Raw genomic sequence first — 20,376 nt, forward strand, 5'->3', positions numbered from 1 at the left:
CTGATGGTGGGGGCGGGGCTCTGGACATCTAGTCTTACAGATGCAACAGGCCCTTTGAGGGCCACCATAATGCTGATTCGGCCCACGATAAAACTGAGTTTGACAACCCAGTTTTAGAGGATGTAGGCTATCAGGAGATATGTAACACACCGGGTGGTCCTGCCTAAAGGTCAACCACATTCTGGTCCAGGACGTTTGTTTGCCTCCAAACCTTATTTCACTTAGTTGTTCCAAGGGATGCAAAGATGTCTCTTCCACACCATACGGCCCCGGAAATATTTATACTTAATCAGAAATTGGCTACATTCCCAGGTGATTGCTAAGACTTGGAAGAAGTCCAAAGTCCACTTTCAAGAAGTCAAAGAGCATATGAATTTGTTGCTGGTCAATGAGAAATTATCCAGTATATTGAATGATTTACAAACTAAATTCATAAAAATATGGGATTCATGGCTTACTTACACCTTTCCATCTTTGAACCTATATAGCCTGAATTACTTGTAGCCTATTAATTAGGTTTTGGACCTGGGTCGGAAGGGTATTTATCCTCATGCATCCCCACCCCTGCCATCCCTTTCCTTTCCTTACATATCATTCCTGACTTCTCTCCTTTATTTTCTTATCCCCTCCAGCAGTTTTCCCAATTCCCTTTCTCAATAGCTCTCAGAATCCTTCCCCTTTTACTACTCTAATTGGACCCATGGGCCTCCATGAAGGTTTGCACTGCTAGCCCAGGGCTATGTGACCCTCAAGAGGCCCTCAGATAAGACCGGATTAAAGCCCTGCAAATTCACTTATAAATTAAACCTGACTATATTTCTATTATCCGTTACTTTATTCATGTAAAGGAAATCTCCCCAACAGGACAAAGGTTCTATCTTTTGCTGCTCTATCCAAACCTAAAAAAAAAAAGTAATAAATTGAGATACATTGTTAAAAACAGCGATCTCCTATGTGAGAATCTGCAAGGTTATGTCTGCAATAATGAAAACAGAAGAGTTCTGGATTCTCCAAAGATCTAAGATGTTGCAGCATTCTTTGTGATCTCCCACATATGTATGTAGAGATAATAGCAGAGAGTGTGACCGCTATAACAGACCAGAAAACACAAAGCCCGCTATCTCCTGCCTGCACTCTGCCACATTAAAGGGTGCAGAACATTGTGTCAATGCATGAGGATTTAAAGGGAGGTCTCACATGGCGTTCAAAAGTGGCACAACGCAAAAACTGGGCCAAGGCGGTGCTCTGATCATCTGTTTTCTCTTGAGCACCACTGAGATTGGAACAGAAGAGGAAAAAAACATTACCCACATAAAAGGGAAACAAAAAAAATGTGACAATTAGAACAAGTGAAGGAGCGATCCTTAGGCTGCTGATTAATGCGGAAGTAAATTCCAGACAGCACAGATCGGCTATAAATACTGCATAACAAAACAGCTTAGATCAACAGATCAGGGATGGCGAGGACAGAAGGAAGGGATCAGGGATGGCGAGGACAGAAGGAAGGAATCAGGGATGGCGAGGACAGAAGGAAGGGATCAGGGATGGCGAGGACAGAAGGAAGGGATCGGGTATGGAGAGGACAGAAGGAAGGGATCGGGTATGGCGAGGACAGAAGGAGGGATCGGGGATGGCGAGGACAGAAGGAAGGGATCGGGAATGGCGAGGACAGAAGTAAGGGATCAGGGATGGCGAGGACAGAAAGAAGGGATCGGGGATGGCGAGGACAGAAAGAAGGGATCGGGGATGGCGAGGACAGAAAGAAGGGATCGGGGATGGCGAGGACAGAAGGAAGGGATCAGGGATGGCGAGGACAGAAGGAAGGGATCAGGGATGGCGAGGACAGAAGGAAGGGATCAGGGATGGCGAGGACAGAAGGAAAGGATCAGGGATGGCGAGGACAGAAGGAACGGATCATGCATGGCGAGGACAGAAGGAAGGGATCATGGATGGCGAGGACAGAAGGAAGGGATCGGGGATGGTGAGGACAGAAGGAACGGATCAGGGATGGCGAGGACAGAAGGAAGGGATCGGGTATGGCAAGGACAGAAGGAAGGGATCGGGGATGGCGAGGACAGAAGGAAGGGATCAGGGATGGCGAGGACAGAAGGAAGGGATCAGGGATGGCGAGGACAGAAGGAAAGGATCAGGGATGGCGAGGACAGAAGGAACGGATCATGCATGGCGAGGACAGAAGGAACGGATCATGGATGGCGAGGACAGAAGGAAGGGATCGGGGATGGTGAGGACAGAAGGAACGGATCAGGGATGGCGAGGACAGAAGGAAGGGATCGGGTATGGCGAGGACAGAAGGAGGGATCGGGTATGGCGAGGACAGAAGGAAAGGATCAGGGATGGCGAGGACAGAAGGAAGGGATCAGGGATGGCGAGGACAGAAGGAACGGATCATGGATGGCGAGGACAGAAGGAAGGGATCAGGGATGGCGAGGACAGAAGGAACGGATCAGGGATGGCGAGGACAGAAGGATGGGATCATGGATGGCGAGGACAGAAAGAACGGATCAGGGATGGCGAGGACAGAAGGAAGGGATCAGAGATGGCGAGGACAGAAGGAAGGAATCAGGGATGGCGAGGACAGAAGGAAGGAATCAGGGATGGCGAGGACACAAGGAAGGGATCGGGTATGGCGAGGACAGAAGGAAGGGATCGGGTATGGCGAGGACAGAAGGAAGGGATCGGGTATGGCAAGGACAGAAGGAGGGATCGGGGATGGCGAGGACAGAAGGAAGGGATCGGGGATGGCGAGGACAGAAGGAACGGATCATGGATGGCGAGGACAGAAAGAAGGGATCGGGGATGGCGAGGACAGAAGGAAAGGATCAGGGATGACGAGGACAGAAGGAAGGGATCAGGGATGGCGAGGACAGAAGGAACGGATCATGGATGGCGAGGACAGAAGGAACGGATCATGGATGGCGAGGACAGAAGGAAGGGATCGGGGATAGTGAGGACAGAAGGAACGGATCAGGGATGGCGAGGACAGAAGGAAGAGATCAGGGATGGCGAGGACAGAAGGAAGGGATCTGGGATGGCGAGGACAGAAGGAAGGGATCAGGGATGGCGAGGACAGAAGGAACGGATCATGGATGGCGAGGACAGAAGAAAGGGATCGGGGATGGTGAGGACAGAAGGAACGGATCGGGGATGGCGAGGACAGAAGGAAGGGATCGGGGATGGCGAGGACAGAAGGAAGGGATCAGGGATGGCGAGGACAGAAGGAAGGGATCAGGGATGGCGAGGACAGAAGGAACGGATCATGGATGGCGAGGACAGAAGGAAGGGATCAGGGATGGCCAGGACAGAAGGAACGGATCAGGGATGGCGAGGACAGAAGGATGGGATCATGGATGGCGAGGACAGAAAGAACGGATCAGGGATGGCGAGGACAGAAGGAAGGGATCAGGGATGGCGAGGACAGAAAGAACGGATCAGGGATGGCGAGGGATGGCGAAGACAGAAGGAACGGTGACCACGGGAAGGATTTTCGTTTCTATTCTTCCCAAATATAATTTACTTAAATGGGGACTAACCACAAAATCTCCAAGTACCCATTGGCTTAAAAGGGTCAGTCCACCTCAGGGCCATCTTATCGAATGGGCATGCTGGGCAGTAGCCCGGGGGGCCCCACCTGCCCAGTGACCCAGCCCAGCATTATTCCTGATTCCCGTGTGCTTCCCGCCGCAGAACTTAGCAGGTGGCAAGCGCCTGTCTGCCCTGCGCTGCTGTCAGGCCAATTGGGCCATGGAGGGGGAGCCCACAACTGCAGGAATGCCTTTCCACCTCCATGGGAACAGGCACACACAGGACAGTCGAGTCTGACTCCCGTCCGTGTGTGTGTGCATCGGACGCAGCCACCGAACTGGGAAGCTGTCATTAGCCTGGCACTGCTGTCCCAATAAATATCGCCTTATCAATAATTTGCATTTTTATTCTCATGGGTGATTGTGTAGGCAGGGCCCCAGTGAACTGCATTGCCTGGGGCCCTTTAATGCTCTTAAGATGGCACTGAGTCCACCTAGGAGTGGTATTTTCGGTAACCACTTCCAGATTACGCCTTTGCTGGGACTTTTTGTTTACATGTAGCAATCAGGTTTTTTTTTTGGTAGAAAATTGGTTAGAACCCCCAAACATTATACAATGCCTTGATAAAGTATTCACACCCCTTGAAATTTTCCACATTTTGTCATGTTACAATCAAAAACGTTAATTAATTTTTTTGGGATTTTATGTGATTGACCGACACAAAGTGGCACATAATTGTGAAGTGGAAGTAAAATGATAAATTATACAAATAAATCTGTGAAAAGTGTGGGGGCATTTGTATTCACCCCCCTTTACTCTGATACCCCTAACTAAAATCTAGAGGAACCAATTGCCTTCAGAAATCACCTAATTAGTAAATAGAGTCCATCTGTGTGTCATTTAATCTCAGTATAAATACAGCTGTTCTGTGAAGCCCTCAGAGGTTTGTTAGAGAATCTTAGTGAACAAACAGCATCACGAAGGCCAAGGAACACACCAGACAGGTCAGGGATAAAGTTGTAGAGAAGGTTAAAGCAGGGTTAGGTTATTAAAAAAATCTCCCAAGCTTTGAACATCTCTGTATTCATCCAGCAAGCCCACCCCCCTCACAGTTAGAAAGCACCCCCCTAGGCTCACACTTAACCCTTCGATCACCTAACCCCTTCCCTGCCAGTGTCATTAGTACAGTGACAGTGCATATTTTTATTATATCAAAATACACTTATTGGGATTTTTTTTTTTTTACCAAAATGATGTAGCAGAATACAAATTGACCTAAAATTATGACAAATTTAGATTTTTATTTTTTTTTCAAAATTTGGAATGTTATATAGCAGAATGTGACATATATATATATATATATATATATATATATATATATTTTTTTTTTTTTTTTCAGAATTGTCGCTCATTTTTTGTTTTTAGCGCAAAAAATAAAAAAAAATCTCACAGGTGATCAAATACCACCAAAAGAAATCTATATTTGTAGGGAAAAAAGGACATCAAATTTATTTGGGTACAACGTCCCACGACCGTGCAATTGTCAGTTAATGTAATGCAGTGCTGAATTGCAAGAAATGTCCTGGTCATTAAGGGAGCCAATCCTTCCGGTCCAGAACTAGTTAAACACTGATTTTGTTGGTGGTACCAATAAATATCACCTTATCGATAATTTGCATTTTTTATTCTGGTGGGTGATTGTGTAGGCGGGGCTCCAGTGCACTGCATTGCCCGGTGGGGGGGCTATAATGCTCTTAAGATGGGACTGTCCCGGGATAATAATTGCACAGAGGTGGCAGGATTCATTCGTTCACTTTTGGACCAATTGAAGATTTTTTTGATCCCTTTCTGTTTGGTTTGGTTTTCTTGTGTATAATAGTTACATTGTATGTTTTTTAGTATTTGATTTTGTCACCTATTATTATTATTATTATTATTATTATTATTAACTCCCATGTCACATTTGTAGCAATTTTTGGATATTCACAGTTCGCACTTTATTTACAGTATATTATATATTTTCATTAACTGAATAGTTGCTCTTCATGTTTGCGCCTTGCGGCTCTGCGGTTCCTTGCGTTCTGTTTTGTAATGCCTGGGACCGCATTAACAATCGCTCTCCGCGGTTTCTGGTAGACGGGTGTGCGTTCTGAAAGCCTTGTAAGTTGGTGAGATGAAGTGACTTTGTGAAGCGTTGTGCTGCGCCGCCGTCTGTCAGTTCCATGTTCCTCAGCCGTCTCTCACATCACCTGCAGCCTATTACATTTCCTAGACTTTGGAAGCGCTTCGCTGCGACCTACTTTTCCCGGGTCTGTCAGGCTGGAGAAGGTGTCCCTTCGGCCCGGTGATTGAATTATCAGCGCTGCCAGTCCTCCCCCTCGTTTTATAGCGTTCTGGATGTTGGCGGGATGAGTAGTCGGCCTGCACTGCGTGCTTTGGGCTCAGTAATGAGGCCACCGCTGTCCGTATCTTCTTCAATCTGGAGCGATGCTGCTTTGCTTCTTGGATGTTCTGGGAAAATCGCAAAGCTCTGGGGAAGCTCTCACGGGCTAGCCATACACATCGCTAAGAGGCAACAGAAAAGGTCCCTAAGGCAACGCTCCGAGCGATCTGACTCTGCACTTAATATCGCAGGCCCAAGAATAGGCTGACGCGTTCGGCAAGGCAAGGGTCAAGCTGATGCATGCTGGGTACACGCATTTGATTTCACTACTCGGCTAACAAAACATTCAGGGGTGTCAAACTGGCAGCCCTCCAGCTGTTGCGGAACTACAAGTCCCATCATGCCTCTGCCTATGGGAGTCATGCTTGTAACTGTCAGCCTTGCAATGCCTCATGGGACTTGTAGTTCCACATAAGCTGGAGGGCTGCCAGTTTGAGAATCCAGTACTGAGGGAACATGGAGCTGGCCATTGCTGATCTCTTATAAAATACATGTTGCCTGGCTCCTATGCCATCTTCATTCGTTTCGGAGTCAATGCTCGTAACAAGCATGGAGGTCAGGAATTCGGACTTCAAAGAGGAGTCTGCGAGAAAGTCTGCCATGACTGACCAACTTTATCCACTTCTGGACTGGAAAGTTTTCCCCCTTAATGACCAGGCCATTTTTTTTGCGATTCGGCACTGCGTTATTTTTACTGACAATTGCGCGGTCATGTGATGCTGTACCCAAATAGAATTGATGTCCTTTTTTTTGGTATTTGGTATTTGATCACCTGTGCGATTTTTATTTTTTGCGCTATAAACAAAAAATAGAGCGACAATTCTGAAAAAAAATAAAAATTTCACTTTCTGCTATATAACATTCCCAAAAAAAAAAATGTAAAAATCATTTTTTTTTCACCATTTTAGGCCAATTTGTATTCTGCTACATATTTTTGGTAAGAAAAATCCCAATAAGCGAGTATTGATTGGTTTGCGAAAAAGTTATCTCCTATACAAACTCAGGGATGGATTCATGTCATTTTTATTTATTTTATTTTTTTGGGGAGCTCATTGTGCTGCTGCTTCTCCTCCCCCCAGCTCTTATGCAGCTGAGAACAGAGGAAATGCAATGCCTTATAAATGTAGCACGCTTCTAGGTAGGTGCTAGTGAGGACATGGCTCGGTTCGGAGGGGGGTGAATGTAGCACCCTCCCAGGTAGGTGCTAGTGAGGACATGGCTGGGTTTGGCGGGGGAGAGTGTAGCACCCTCCTAGGTAGGTGCTAGTGAGGACATGGCTCGGTTTGGCGGGAGGGTGAGTGTAGCATCCTCCTAGGTAGGTGCTAGTGAGGACATGGCTCGGTTTGGCGGGGGGGGGGGGGGGGGTGAGTGTAGCACCCTCCTAGGTAGGTGCTAGTGAGGACATGGCTCGGTTTCGCGGGGGGGGGGGGGGGTGATGTAGCACCCTCCTAGGTAGGTGCTAGAGAGGACATGGCTCGATTTGGCAGGGGGGGGGGAGTGTAGCACCCTCCTAGGTAGGTGCTCGTGAGGACATGGCTCGGTTTGGCGGGGGGGGGGGGGGGGGGAGTGTAGCACCCTCCTAGGTGGGTGCTAGTGTGAGAGTATAGTTTTTGGCTCTGTCTGCCTATCAGAGGAGCAGCAGGCAAATCCATACTGTATTGCTTTCTGCCTACCAGAGAGCAGGATCTGTGAGTGAGGTGTGCTCAGTATGTGATTTATTGGGTCTTGAAAATGTGTTTCACACTGGTCCAATAGGGAGGCATGTTGGACAATGGGAGGAAACCTGACCAATGAATACACAGTCTTTGATACAGCTCCAGTGATTGGCACAGACTGGTTGTCTTGGAGCATTGTGGGGTGTGGAATAAAAGCCAGGAGCACATGTGATTCGGGCTCTTTGGCTGGTGAGCAGAGTCTCAGAGGGAGGGTGACGGCTGCCTCCTCCTCTGTAGCAGTGGCACGCAGTCACAGTCAGTCGGCCTGGGGACCAGTAGGAAGGAGCTGAAACCAGAGGTCAAGGAGAGCTGACTGGAGGATTAGAGACACTGGAGACCCTCGAAAAACAGTATCGTAAGTACAGGGGATCGTGTCTAGGGGCCTGACCTGAGGGGGGCCACCCCAGAGTAGAATAGTCAGAGGATGGGTGTCAGCAGGTGGAGTGAAAGGGGGTGCTAGGTGTGTATCCCAAAGATAATTCATCCCAACAAGTCATCTATATAGAGACTTAATTCTAAATTCATCTAAGTGGCAAGGTGAATCAGCAGCCTGGCTGCATCTTCAGACAGGAGTCCTCATCTACTGTTAATAGTTCAAGTTGGAGTATCCCACTCTTCCCTTCCCCCATCCCTAAATTAAATAAAACCACAAAAACAACTACATCCCCCAGACCAATGATGGGGAACCTTGGCACCCCAGATGTTTTGGAACTACCTTTCCCATGATGCTCATGCACTCTGCAGTGTATTTGAGTATCATGGGAAATGTAGTTCCAAAACATCTGGGGTGCCAAGGTTCACCATCAGTACCCTGAGCCCGAGAGTAAAGAGTTAAATTGTGCATGCTGCAGTTGCTATTGGTAACCCAGGGGGGTCCCGAAGTGAACAATCCAGCAGTCCTCTAGGGGGCAGCGCTACATAGAAAAAGGAAAATGGTATTTATGTTTTTATATCTACACACAAATGTTTTGCCTTTCATTTCTGTTTTAATCTGAATGGGTTGTTTTACAAGGCGATCGTTTACAATCACTTTAAGTAAATGGCACAAATTCCATTTTCCACTGCGGATTACTTTTTTAGCTCCACCAGTCACATGATTATCTTACATCATATAACCTCTAATCTCACCTTTGTAGAATATCATTGAGCTCTGCAGAATACGGCTGGGGAAGGGTGGGACACGGATCATTAACGATCATCGATACCAATCTGATCCATCGAGGAGAGACAAAAACTCGTCTGAAAGTACACAGTTCATAGAGGATGCAACCCAGAGACCTGAGAAGAGACACAGAACAGCGATGAGACCCCCGGGGGGCGTTTTCCCAGCTACAGAATGCTTCTACAGTATTTTCATTATTTATTATGTCCATTAATCCCCCCCCCCTCCCTCCAGAAGATTTACCCCCCTTCATGACCAGATCATCTTTTGCAGTACAGCACTGCGTTACTTTAACAATTGCGCGGTCGTATGACGCTGTACCCAAATAAAATTGACATCCTTTTTTCCCCACAAACAGAGCTTTCTTTTGGTGGTATTTGATCCCCTGTGCGATTTTTATTTTTTGCGCTATAAACAAAAAAATGAGTGACAATTCTGAAAAAAATAAAAATAAAATAAAAAAAATATATATATTTTTCACTTTTTCGATTCTGAAAAAAAAAACAATATTTTTTAACATTCTACTATATAACATTCCCAATAAAAAAAATTTAAAATCAAAATTTTTTCCTCACAAATAGAGCTTTCTTTTAGTGCCATTTGATCACCTGTGCAATTTTTTTTTTTTTTTGCGCTACAAACAAAGAAAATTTTGAAAAAAAAAAAAAAATTTTACCTTTCTGCTTTAAAAACATCCAATTAAAAAATTGAAAAAAAATCTAATTTCTTCATCATTTTAGGCCAATTTGAATTCTGCTACATATTATTGGTAAAAAAAATCCCAATAAAGCGTATACTAATGGGTTTGTGCAAAAGTTATCGCGTCTACAAACTAGGGGATATTTTTATTTATTTATTAATTTTTTTTTTTTAATAGTAATGGCGGCAATCAGCGACTTATAGCAGGACCCCCCCCCCCCCCCCCACCGTGTGATGTTATCCAGGGTAACTCCAAACAAGCGATTTACCTTAAAGGGCAGATCAATGGAGGCTTGGTTTGCAGACCAATTCATAGACCACAGCACGCGCCTAATCACCACCACTGAAACAGTTTGGACAGCGCAGGAGCTGTATCCAAAGCTGCGTCACAAATAAACTGCAGTCCATGGACCAACTTTTCCGCGAAATCATCATAAGCAGCGGGACCTGCTCACCCCCAAGCCCTGGTGCAAAAGCTTGGCCCATTCAGTTAGGGTCTGTGACACCAGGGCTGAGGCAAAGACTGGCCGCAATGTCCAACCAGCCATAGTAAACATGCTGCGTGCCGCAGCCTCCGTTTTGTCAGCTGGATCCTTAAAGGACAGGGATTCCTCTACTGGGATCATGGCTGCTTTATTCAACCTGGAAACAGGAGGGTCCAACACTGGTGGACTAGCCCACTTTTTTAAAAGTGACTCCTCGAAATGGTAACGTACAGCAAAATGTTTCGGCCACAAAGTGTAATTTTGGTTGTTCTCAACCTGTCAAAATAAGTCACATAAGAAAAAAACACCTTTGGAGTACGAGGTGACTTCTGCGTACCAAATGACATAGCCACTTCCGTGGCTACATAAGCCGCATCCTCCATTTTTAAAGTCTCACGGACTGCAGTGATAAGTGGTTCTACCAGTGCTTTTTATTTCGCTACTGCGACCATGGAGGAATCATCCTCACTATCAGATGGATCTGGGGTGTGATATTAAGCCCCCCCTGGATGGGACGCATACACAGCGGCATCAGGCTCCGGATCAGATGAGACAGCCTGAGAAGGGGAAGGCAGGGGACGCTTCCTCCTGGGCCTTCGCCCACATGCCACTTCCACCTGGAACACTAAGGACTGCAGAACCACCATCAGTGCAATCATGGGAAGCTGGGGTTTCAAGGGACCTGCCACCTCCATGAGGGGGTCAGTGGGGGCGATGTGACCCTGAGACACCATAAGGAAAGGAAGAACTTGCAGTACAAAAACAATCTTTTGACACCACTAAATGATCCCCCAAGGCTCAGGGTACCTATCAGCAGAGAAAATGAGATAACAGGGACCCCCAAGGACTCACCCTACCGATCGGAGGAGTGCCGAGAATTCAGACGCAGCATCACCATGAACACCATCCCTGTTCATATGTCCCGGGACAGGAAGAGGAAACTAAAGAAGAGGAAGAGGAGGAGCTTCGGCATCCCCACGAGGCTTCGGTCATCTCCTGGACTAAGGGAAAATGGTCCCCGTGACATCATCGGGCTACACAAACATGGCCATCAGCCAGACTAAGGAAAAATGGCCACCGTCAGCTACTGATGCTTAAGCATGCTACCAGGCATGCTCAGCTGTTTTTTCTGACAAGGTCAGAAGTGATGTAAAGATCCTCCAACCATTGTCCAACTAGCCTGGAATGGAGCTTCTCGCCAGCAGGAACCGTGGTGTGGCACTGTGGTTAGTCCCTAGTAGCTCCTCATCCACCATGCAACCGGACTGCTAACTCCCTAATCGGCCATCGAATGCCTAACCTGGCTCTAGCCTATGCTGGTTACTGAGCCCTGAGCTAAAACCTAGCTATAGAATCCAGAAGGGAGAAGGTTCACTAGACTAACCGGAGCTGCATATAAACACTATTACAATATACAGGGTCACGTACAAACATACAGCAAGGTGACCACTACACACGCACACAAGGTCACCAGTCTTGAAATATATACATACCGAATGGCCAGGTAAACCAAGAGGTGGAACCAGAAGTGACAACATACTCGTCGCTTCCTGTTTCTGGGGTCACAGAGAGAGAGGAAAAACGTCAGTTCCTTGCTCTCTGTTCAGGACAGCCATCACCACAGGTCACATCGCTCCTGGGCTCCACGATCGGATGGTAGAGCCTGGGAGAGGTGGTGGGAGGGGGGGTTGGGACTCCCTTCCACCACACGCAGAAGTAATCGAGTGGCTTTTTAGGCACTCGAATCACTACTGCTACAAACAAAATTGCTGGCTATAAATTTTCATACTGGGATGATGCCTACAGGTGCACCCACTGCAACCCGAGGATGTCCTAATGGCATCCCAGTCTTAGTCCGTAGGGTTCAATATTGAGTTGGCCCACCCTTTGCAGCTATAACCGCTTCAACTCTTCTGGGAAGGCTGTCCACAAAGTTTAGGAGTGTGTCTATGGGAATGTTGGACCATTCTTCCAGAAGTCCATTTGTGAGGTCAGGCACTGATGTTGGACGAGAAGGCCTGGCTCACAGTCTCCCCTCTATGCCATGCCAAAGATGTTAATTTGTGTTGAGGTGCAGGCCAGTCAAGTTCCTCCACCCCAAACTCCCTCATCCATGTCTTTATGGACCTTGCTTCCTTGCTTTGTGCACTGGGGCCCAGTCACGTTGGAACAGGAAGGAGCCACCCCCCAAACTATCCCCACAAAGTTGGTAATGTTGGAAATTGTCCAAAATGTCTTGGTATGCTGACGTCTTAAGAGTTCCCTTCACTGGAACTAAGGGGCCAAACCCAACCCCTGAAAAACAATACCCCTACACCAAATGATTTGGACCAGTGCACAAAGCAAGGTCCATAAAGACATGGATGAGCGAGTTTGGGGTGGAGGAACCTGACTGGTCTGACCTCAAAGCGATAGAACACCTTTGGGATTAGTCAGTGCCTGACCTCATAAATGGGCTTCTGGAAGAATGGTCAAACATTCCCATAGACACTCCTAAACCTTGTGGACGGCCTTCCCAGAAGAGTTGAAGCTGTTATAGCTGCAAAGGGCGGAGCCAACCCAATATTGAACCCTACGGACTAAGACTAGGATGCCATTAAAGTTCATGTGTGTGTAAAGGCAGGCGTCCCAATACTTTTGACAGTATAGTGTATTTTTTAGCTGATTTTTCCAAATTATTTTGGCCATGAATGGCGATTTGAAGGTTACACCGGGGCTTACTATGGGCAGCCGGCAGAGAAGTTGGATTTTTGTCTCCAGTTTTGTCTTGTTGCTCCAGTAATGATGTACCTGAATGAGGTTCCTCAGGTTATAATAGAAGAGGAGTTCTGTCACCGCAAGGGACCCGGCTCCCCCAATTATCTCCCCGCTGGCAGCTCACTGACAGTCTCATTTCCTGCTTTCTCAGCCGCATCCTTCCTCGGCTCACACTGTGCCGCTCTCCGGCTAAAAATACCGGCAGGCCTTCTCTAACGACCCCGGCCTAATAGGCTGACTGTGCACAGCCAGAGCTACAACAATAACCAGGTACACACTGATGAGCCTGGCGTACTGGCAGCAAACACACGGCTGGGTGTAAATGCATCGGGCAGTACAGGAGAGAAGGACGCCAGTGGTGGACTAATTATGGCAGAACAGGCGGCTGGGGCCCCAGACTGCAGGGCGGGGGGGGGCATGGGGATACTAAAACAGTAAAGCTGGGTATACACAGTCAAACGTTCATTCGATTTTTAATCATAAAATAAATAACATAAATTGCAATTTATTTTATTTCAATTTCAAATAAATCTCACATTTAAATTTTAAATAAATTTCAGATTTTCTAATTATTATAAAAATACATTTTATTTTATTAGATTTCAATTTCAAATCAATTTTAGGATTTCTAATTATTATAAAACACATTTCAATTTATTTATTTCAATTTTACAATCAATTTCAGATTTACTAATCATTATAAAATAATTATCATTAAAAAATCGAATGTTCATTAGATTTTTTAATCATAAAATAAATAACAAGATGCTAGTTATGTTATTTAAATTTTATACAAATCTCACTTTTAAATTTTAAATCAATTTCAGATTTTTTAATTATTAGAAACATACATTTTATTTTATTATATTTCAAATCAATTTTAGGATTTCTAATTATTATAAAATACATTTTAATTTATTTTATTTCAATTTCCAATCAAGTTAAGATTTTCTAATCATTATAAAATAATAATCATTAAAAAAATTGAATGTTCATTTGATTTTTTAATCGTAAAATAAATCTCACATTTAAATTTTAAAACAATTTCAGATTTTCTAATTATTATAAAAATACATTTTAATTTATTATATTTTAAATCAATTTTAGAATTTATAATTATTATCAAATACATTTCAATTTATTTTATTTCAATTTCCAATCAATTTAAGATTTTCTAATCATTATAAAATAATAATCATTAAAAAAATGAATGTTCATTTGATTTTTTAATCATAAAATAAATCTCACTTTTAAATTTTAAATCAATTTCAGATTTTTTAATTATTATAAACATGCATTTTATTTTATTATATTTCAAATCAATTTTAGGATTTCTAATTATTATAAAATACATTTCAATTTATTTTATTTCAATTTCCAATCAATTTAAGATTTTCTAATCATTATAAAATAATAATCATTAAAAAAAATCGAATGTTCATTTGATTTTTTAATCATAAAATACATCTCACATTTAAATTTTAAATACATTTCTGATTTTCTAATTATTATAAAAATACATTTTAATGTATTATATTTTAAATCAATTTTAGAATTTATAATTATTATCAAATACATTTCAGTTTATTTTATTTCAATTTCCAATCAGTTTCAGATTTAGATTTTCTAATCATTATAAAATAAATTTACATTTATTTTATTTCAATTACAAATGTTCTAATCATTATAAAATAAATATAGTTTTAATTTTCCTTATTTTAATTTCAAATAAATCTCAAATTTCAATTTCAAATCAATTTCAGCTTTTCAAATTTTTATAAAAAATACATTTTAATTTATTAGATTTCAAATCAATTTTAGGATTTCTAATTGTTATCAAATACATTTCAGTTTATTTTATTTCAATTTCCAATCAGTTTCAGATTTTCTAATCATTATAAAATAAATTTAAATGTATTTTATTTCAATGTCAAATCAGCTATAAAATGTTCTAATTATTATAAAATAAATTTTGATTTTCTTTATTTTAATTTAAAATTAATCTGGAATTTCAGTTTCAAATAAATGACAGATTTTCGAGTTATTAGTGGGGTCAAATTGAGGTTTGCTTTTGACTACAGCGAGGAGAATACTGGAAGGAGCAGGATGGAACCAAATAGCGAACAGTGTATGCGATTTTTGTTCAGTGAAGTCCATTCATTCTAAAATCGAATGTTAAAAGCGAATGAAACCTTGAACTAATCTCGAATAATATTCAAATGTTTCAGGGAATTTGTGTATATTGTTGTTGGAAATTCTACTGGTGTTTTCCCAGCGTTAGTCATTTGCAGCTTCAGGAGTTTATTGTCTTTTTGTCGGAATGCGGTCAGCGTTGGCAGCCTTTGTGTTCTTCTCAGTAAAGGTTTCCCTGAACATAATTCCGCCATCATCCATAATACATACAGTATGCGGCCTCCGTGTAGCGGGAAGCGTTGTCTGACAATGATCCACCACCATCACGTGTTCAAAGCTGAATTCTAGGAATGATATCTCTTACATACTGACATTCGGCCAGCTTGGCTCGATTCAATTACCCTAATCTGATATCTGGAAGATTACTGATGATACTATAAAATACAGTAGTAGTCCGCGTTGCGTACACTAAGAGTCCCCATCTTCTGGGCTCAGTGCTTCCCCTCTGCATATTAACACACAAATGCAGCGCTTAAGACCTCTTAAAAAGTCCAATACGCAATATGAAAAGCAATGTTCCAGAGAAGAGTCCATAAATATGCTAAAGTGCATGCAGGAGAAGTGTTGAGAAGAATCCGCCACCGGAGGAAAGAGTTCACACTGACCCTTACCCCAAAAGATGGACTACTTGTGTAAGAGTAGTCAATAAAGCTTAGGCATATCTCACTCCAACTCTTTATGGAAGGATCGTTAATAAAATGGCATATATCACCATCAAGCCCAGACTGGGACAAAAAGTAGGCCTGGGCATTTCAGACTGAGCAGCCCATGACCTATTTACCGGCAGGCAATAGGGGGGTGGAAAGCACGGGGGGCAGAAAGCATAAGGGGCCAGGAGAGCACAGGGGCAAAGAGCACAGGGGGGCTGGAGAGCACGGGGAGGGGTGGGTCGGAGAGAATTGGGGGTCTGGAGAGCACTGTGCGGTGGCAGAGAGCACGGGGGGTGGAGAGCACTTAGGGGGTGGAGAATATGGGGGGGGGCATAGAGACCAGGGTGGGCCTAGAGCACTAAGGGGGCCAGAGAGCATGTGGAGCTGGAGAGCACTGGGGGGGTCAGAGCATGGGGGCCTGAGAGCACAGGGGGGCCTAAGAGCACTGGGGGGGACGGAGAGCACTGGGGGGGGGACCGGAGTTCCCTGAGGTGGGCAAAGAATGGAGTGGAGAGCCCGGGGGGGGCTTAAAAGCATTGGGGGGCCGTAGAACACTGGGGGGTTGGAGAGCAGTGGGGGGAGCCTGAGAGCACAGGGGGAGCTGAGAGCACAGTGGGGGGGGGCAGAGAGTACTGGGGGGAGCCTGAGAGCACAGGGGGGAGAGCACTGTGGGCTGGAGAGCAGTTGGGGGAGAGCGGTAGGGGAGGAGCCTAAGAGCACGGGGGGTCTGAGTGCACAGGAGGGGGCAGAGAGCACTGGGGGAAGCCTGAGAGCACAGGGGGAGGGCACTGTGGGCTGGAGAGCACTGGGGGAGACTGGAGAGCACTGGAGGGCTGGAGAGCAGTTAGGGGCCAGAAAGTAGTGGGGGGAGACTAAGAGCAGTGGGGGGGGGGCTGAGAGCCCAGTGGGGGGGAGAGCACTGGGGGGGTTGGAGAGGAATGGGGGAGTCGTAGAGCACTGGGGGGGGGGGTGGCGAACATGGGGGGGGTGAAGAGCACAGGAGGGGTGGAGAACACAGGGAATGGGGGGGTAGAGCACTGGAGGACTGGAGAGCAATTGGGGGCTGAAGAGCAGTGGGAGGAGTCTAAGAGCACAGTGGGGGGGGGTCTAGAGCACTGGGGGGGAGCCTGAGAGCATGGAGGGGAGAGCACTGTGGGCTGGAGAGCACTGGGGAGGGGGGGTGGAGAGCACTGGAGGACTGAAGAGCAGTTGGGGCAAATGAGCAGTGTGGGGGAGCCTAAGAGCACAGTGGGGGGGGGGGGTAGAGAGCACTGGTGGGGGTGTACTGTGGGCTGTAGAGCACTGGGGGGGGGGGGCTGGAGAGCAGTTGGGGGCCAGGGAGCAGTGGGGGGGACCCAGGGGCACAGTGGGGGGCAGGAGAAGGATAGGGGGATGAGCTTTATATACAGTAGAAGAATCAATCTCTCTAAATGGAAGTGGGTGTGGCGCTGCTTGCTAATTGGCTAAATTCAGGTGTGGTGATTGAAATAAATTACAAATTCATACATTATCAAAAAATATATACAACCAAATATGTGTGCAATGTATGTATACAAAAATAAAGTGACAAGTGCCGTGTTAATAAAATGACAAAATATTATATAGCAATATTAATCCAAAAATAATTCCAAGATAAAGTGACGTGTGCTGAAACCAATATTAGGGAGTCCATAAACTTGTATAAAGATCTCACAGTGTGCCGGTGGCTCCCCCCACGCTGACCTCACTCCCCAGCAGTCTTTCCCCTTTTGGGGTGTATTCGCGTTCACAGCGCTATTGTGGCTGTACACGTTTCCAGGGCTATTCTCCCCTTTGCTCCATCAGAACTTTCACATGTGGAGATAACAACAGCAGGTGTACCCCATAGTGTGATACAGTTATGAAACTTTGTTTTTATTTAAAAACGCATATATTGCACTTACATTTTAAGAAGAAACCTTCAGCATTTAAAATCAGGAAGTCCGGGAGCACGTCTGCGTTCCACAGCTTCAGACCGAAAGTGATGCAATGACGCTGGTAGTGCCGACCTACGCGTTTCGTCACACTGACGTCATCAGGAGCAGCCTAAAGGGGCCCACCCAAATGGGGCAGTTCCGCTTTAAGGACTTGTCCCCCACTCCTCTTGCACAATCGCCACTTTTAAGGAGCGCCATGGCACTCGGCAACAGAAGTTCTCCTCCCTCCCTCCTCCTGCAGTGTTCTGAGACACTGACAGGTCCCAGAAGACTGCATTTACCAATCCAGGATGTGCCGCACGACTTGCGCATGCACAGCTTAACCCTAAGCTGCAAGCTGTCCCAGCTGGGTGCTCATAGTGAAGATGTCGGTGCTGCCGATGGAGGACGCAGGATGAAGACGTCTGTGGTGAGTGCACCGCTGAACCATGGGACAGGTGATAGGGTGTAAAAAGTCAGTGGCTACACTTTCTGTAGTTGCTGACTTTCGTTTTTTTTTTTTGTTTTTTTTTATAGGTAAAGCTCCGCTTTAAAAGCATAGTTCACCTTTACCAAAAAACTGCCTTTGCAGGAAAAGGGAGGGTGGGGTGGTTTGTAGATAAAAACAAAATGTGCAGCTTTAACCAATATTGCCCTTGCTATAGGTGTAAGCCATTTATGTACCACCCCTATTCAGCAGATCCCCAGCTTACTAGTATCCTTGTTAAGCAGTTTCCCCGCTCAGCTGTAACCCCCAGCTCTGCTGATTCCCTGCTCAGTAATAATCCCCAGCTCTGCTGATTCCCTGCTCAGTAGTAACCCCCAGCTCTGCTGATTCCCTGCTCAGTAATAAACCCAGCTCTGCTGATCGCCTGCTCAGTAATAACCCCCAGCTCTGCTGATTCCCTGCTTAGTAATAACCCCCAGCTCTGCTGATTCCCTGCTTAGTAATAACCCCCAGCTCTGCTTATTCCCTGCTCAGTAGTAACCCCCAGCTACAATAAGTACAATACACATTGTTTTAAGTGTAAACACATCCCCACAGTAGACAATAGGTGAATTAATCAGCATAATCAACAATTTGTAGAAGACAGGTAATTGAGCTGATGACATTCGCCATGAGTCTGACTGTGCGGAGCAGTCCCCTATCAGCGATAGGCAGCTAGGCCTTTAACATGGATCCTAGGCCTAGAGTCCCAGAGTCTGTGTGTCTTGGGGAGATGTGGACTTGAACCTAAAGTTTGAACCTAAAGTCCAAAGGGCACCTTTAGACAGCAGCACTGTAAAGGGGTATACTCACTTTTGTGAGATACTGTATATACACTAACAAACTGAACCTAAACATTACTCCAAGGGTCCCCCAGCATACACCCCACAAAGAGCAGTGTTCCCCCACAAGTCAGGGCCCATAGTCAGTAGACAAGAGGCTAGCCTGCAGTCCCCTCCAAAATCCTCTGTCCTGAGTGAGTTTGTCACAAGTTTATATACCGCTTTAAAAAAAAAGAAAAAATAAACTTTAAAATATGGAAACACATTGTAGTTTTATTTTAAATTCAGCTTTTAATTTAGTTGATACTTTTTAGTCATTTATAAATATGTCACCCCCTCCCCCAATGAACTGTCACCCAGTCAAGCTTACAAACAGCTCTCTTGGCTCTCTTCGCAGCGCGTGTTTACTAAGAAATGGGCCCCGGGAGGATCGGCTGTCAGCGTTGGATGCCTCCAAATAGGACTAAATGTAACTCTTTGTCACTTTGATTAATGTGACCCCCGCCGAGCAACACCAGAAACTTCACTGATGAATCCCCCAAGTCTTATTATTTAGACGCATGTACTGCGACCGGCCCGGAAAATACATGGCCGTTACCCATGTGTCAGAGATGGGAAGGGGGGGGGCTTGTATCCCAAATTCCTGCAGCACACTGGCTGCTTGGCTTTTTTTTTTTACATGTTTATAAAGATTTCTGCTTTTTAATAAAACATGGCGGACCCGATCATGTCTCTGCGTCACGCTGATCGGAGTGGTTTGCCGCCTGAGACAACACAGGGTGATGCCCAAACCCCCGTGCACTGTGCTGCCTTTCATGCTGATGTGCCAATCATTCAGTAGCAGGCAATGTCATTCATTGTGAATGGTTCCCCATTCAGGAGCAGGCAATGTCATTCATTGTGAATGGTTCCCCATTCAGGAGCAGGCAATGTCATTCATTGTGAATGGTTCCCCATTCAGGAGCAGGCAATGTCATTCATTGTGAATGGTTCCCCATTCAGGAGCAGGCAATGTCATTCATTGTGAATGGTTCCCTATTCAGTAACAGGCAATGTCATTCGTTGTGAATAGTTCCCCATTCAGGAGCAGGCAATGTCATTCATTGTGAATGGTTCCCCATTCAGGAGCAGGCAATGTCATTCATTGTGAATGGTTCCCCATTCAGGAGCAGGCAATGTCATTCATTGTGAATGGTTCCCCATTCAGTAACAGGCAAGGTCATTCATTGTGAATAGTTCCCCATTCAGTAGCAGGCAATGTCATTCATGGTGAATGGTTCCCCATTCAGGAGCAGGCAATGTCATTCATTGTGAATGGTTCCCCATTCAGTAACAGGCAATGTCATTCATGGTGAATGGTTCCCCATTCAGGAGCAGGCAATGTCATTCATTGTGAATGGTTCCCCATTCAGGAGCAGGCATTGTCATTCATTGTGAATGGTTCCCCATTCAGGAGCAGGCAATGTCATTCATTGTGAATGGTTCCCCATTCAGGAGCAGGCAATGTCATTCATTGTGAATGGTTC

The 20,376-nt window shown here is 45.3% G+C and overlaps 1 protein-coding gene across 1 annotated transcript in view; it reads right to left on the minus strand.

Moving 5' to 3' along the window:
* LOC309566038 (serine/threonine-protein kinase Nek11-like) overlaps positions 1-20,376 on the minus strand; it is a gene marked incomplete at both ends in the record, with an annotated part of 283,675 nt that overhangs the window by 145,293 nt on the left and 118,006 nt on the right. The window contains one exon of the mRNA XM_082271061.1: positions 8,830-8,979. Coding sequence (XP_082127187.1) covers positions 8,830-8,979 — 150 coding nt within the window. The remainder of the gene's footprint in view (positions 1-8,829; positions 8,980-20,376) is intronic.

This window comes from Pelophylax lessonae (assembly GCF_965119305.1).
Source record: "Pelophylax lessonae genome assembly, chromosome: 10".
Taxonomy (NCBI): domain Eukaryota; kingdom Metazoa; phylum Chordata; class Amphibia; order Anura; family Ranidae; genus Pelophylax; species Pelophylax lessonae.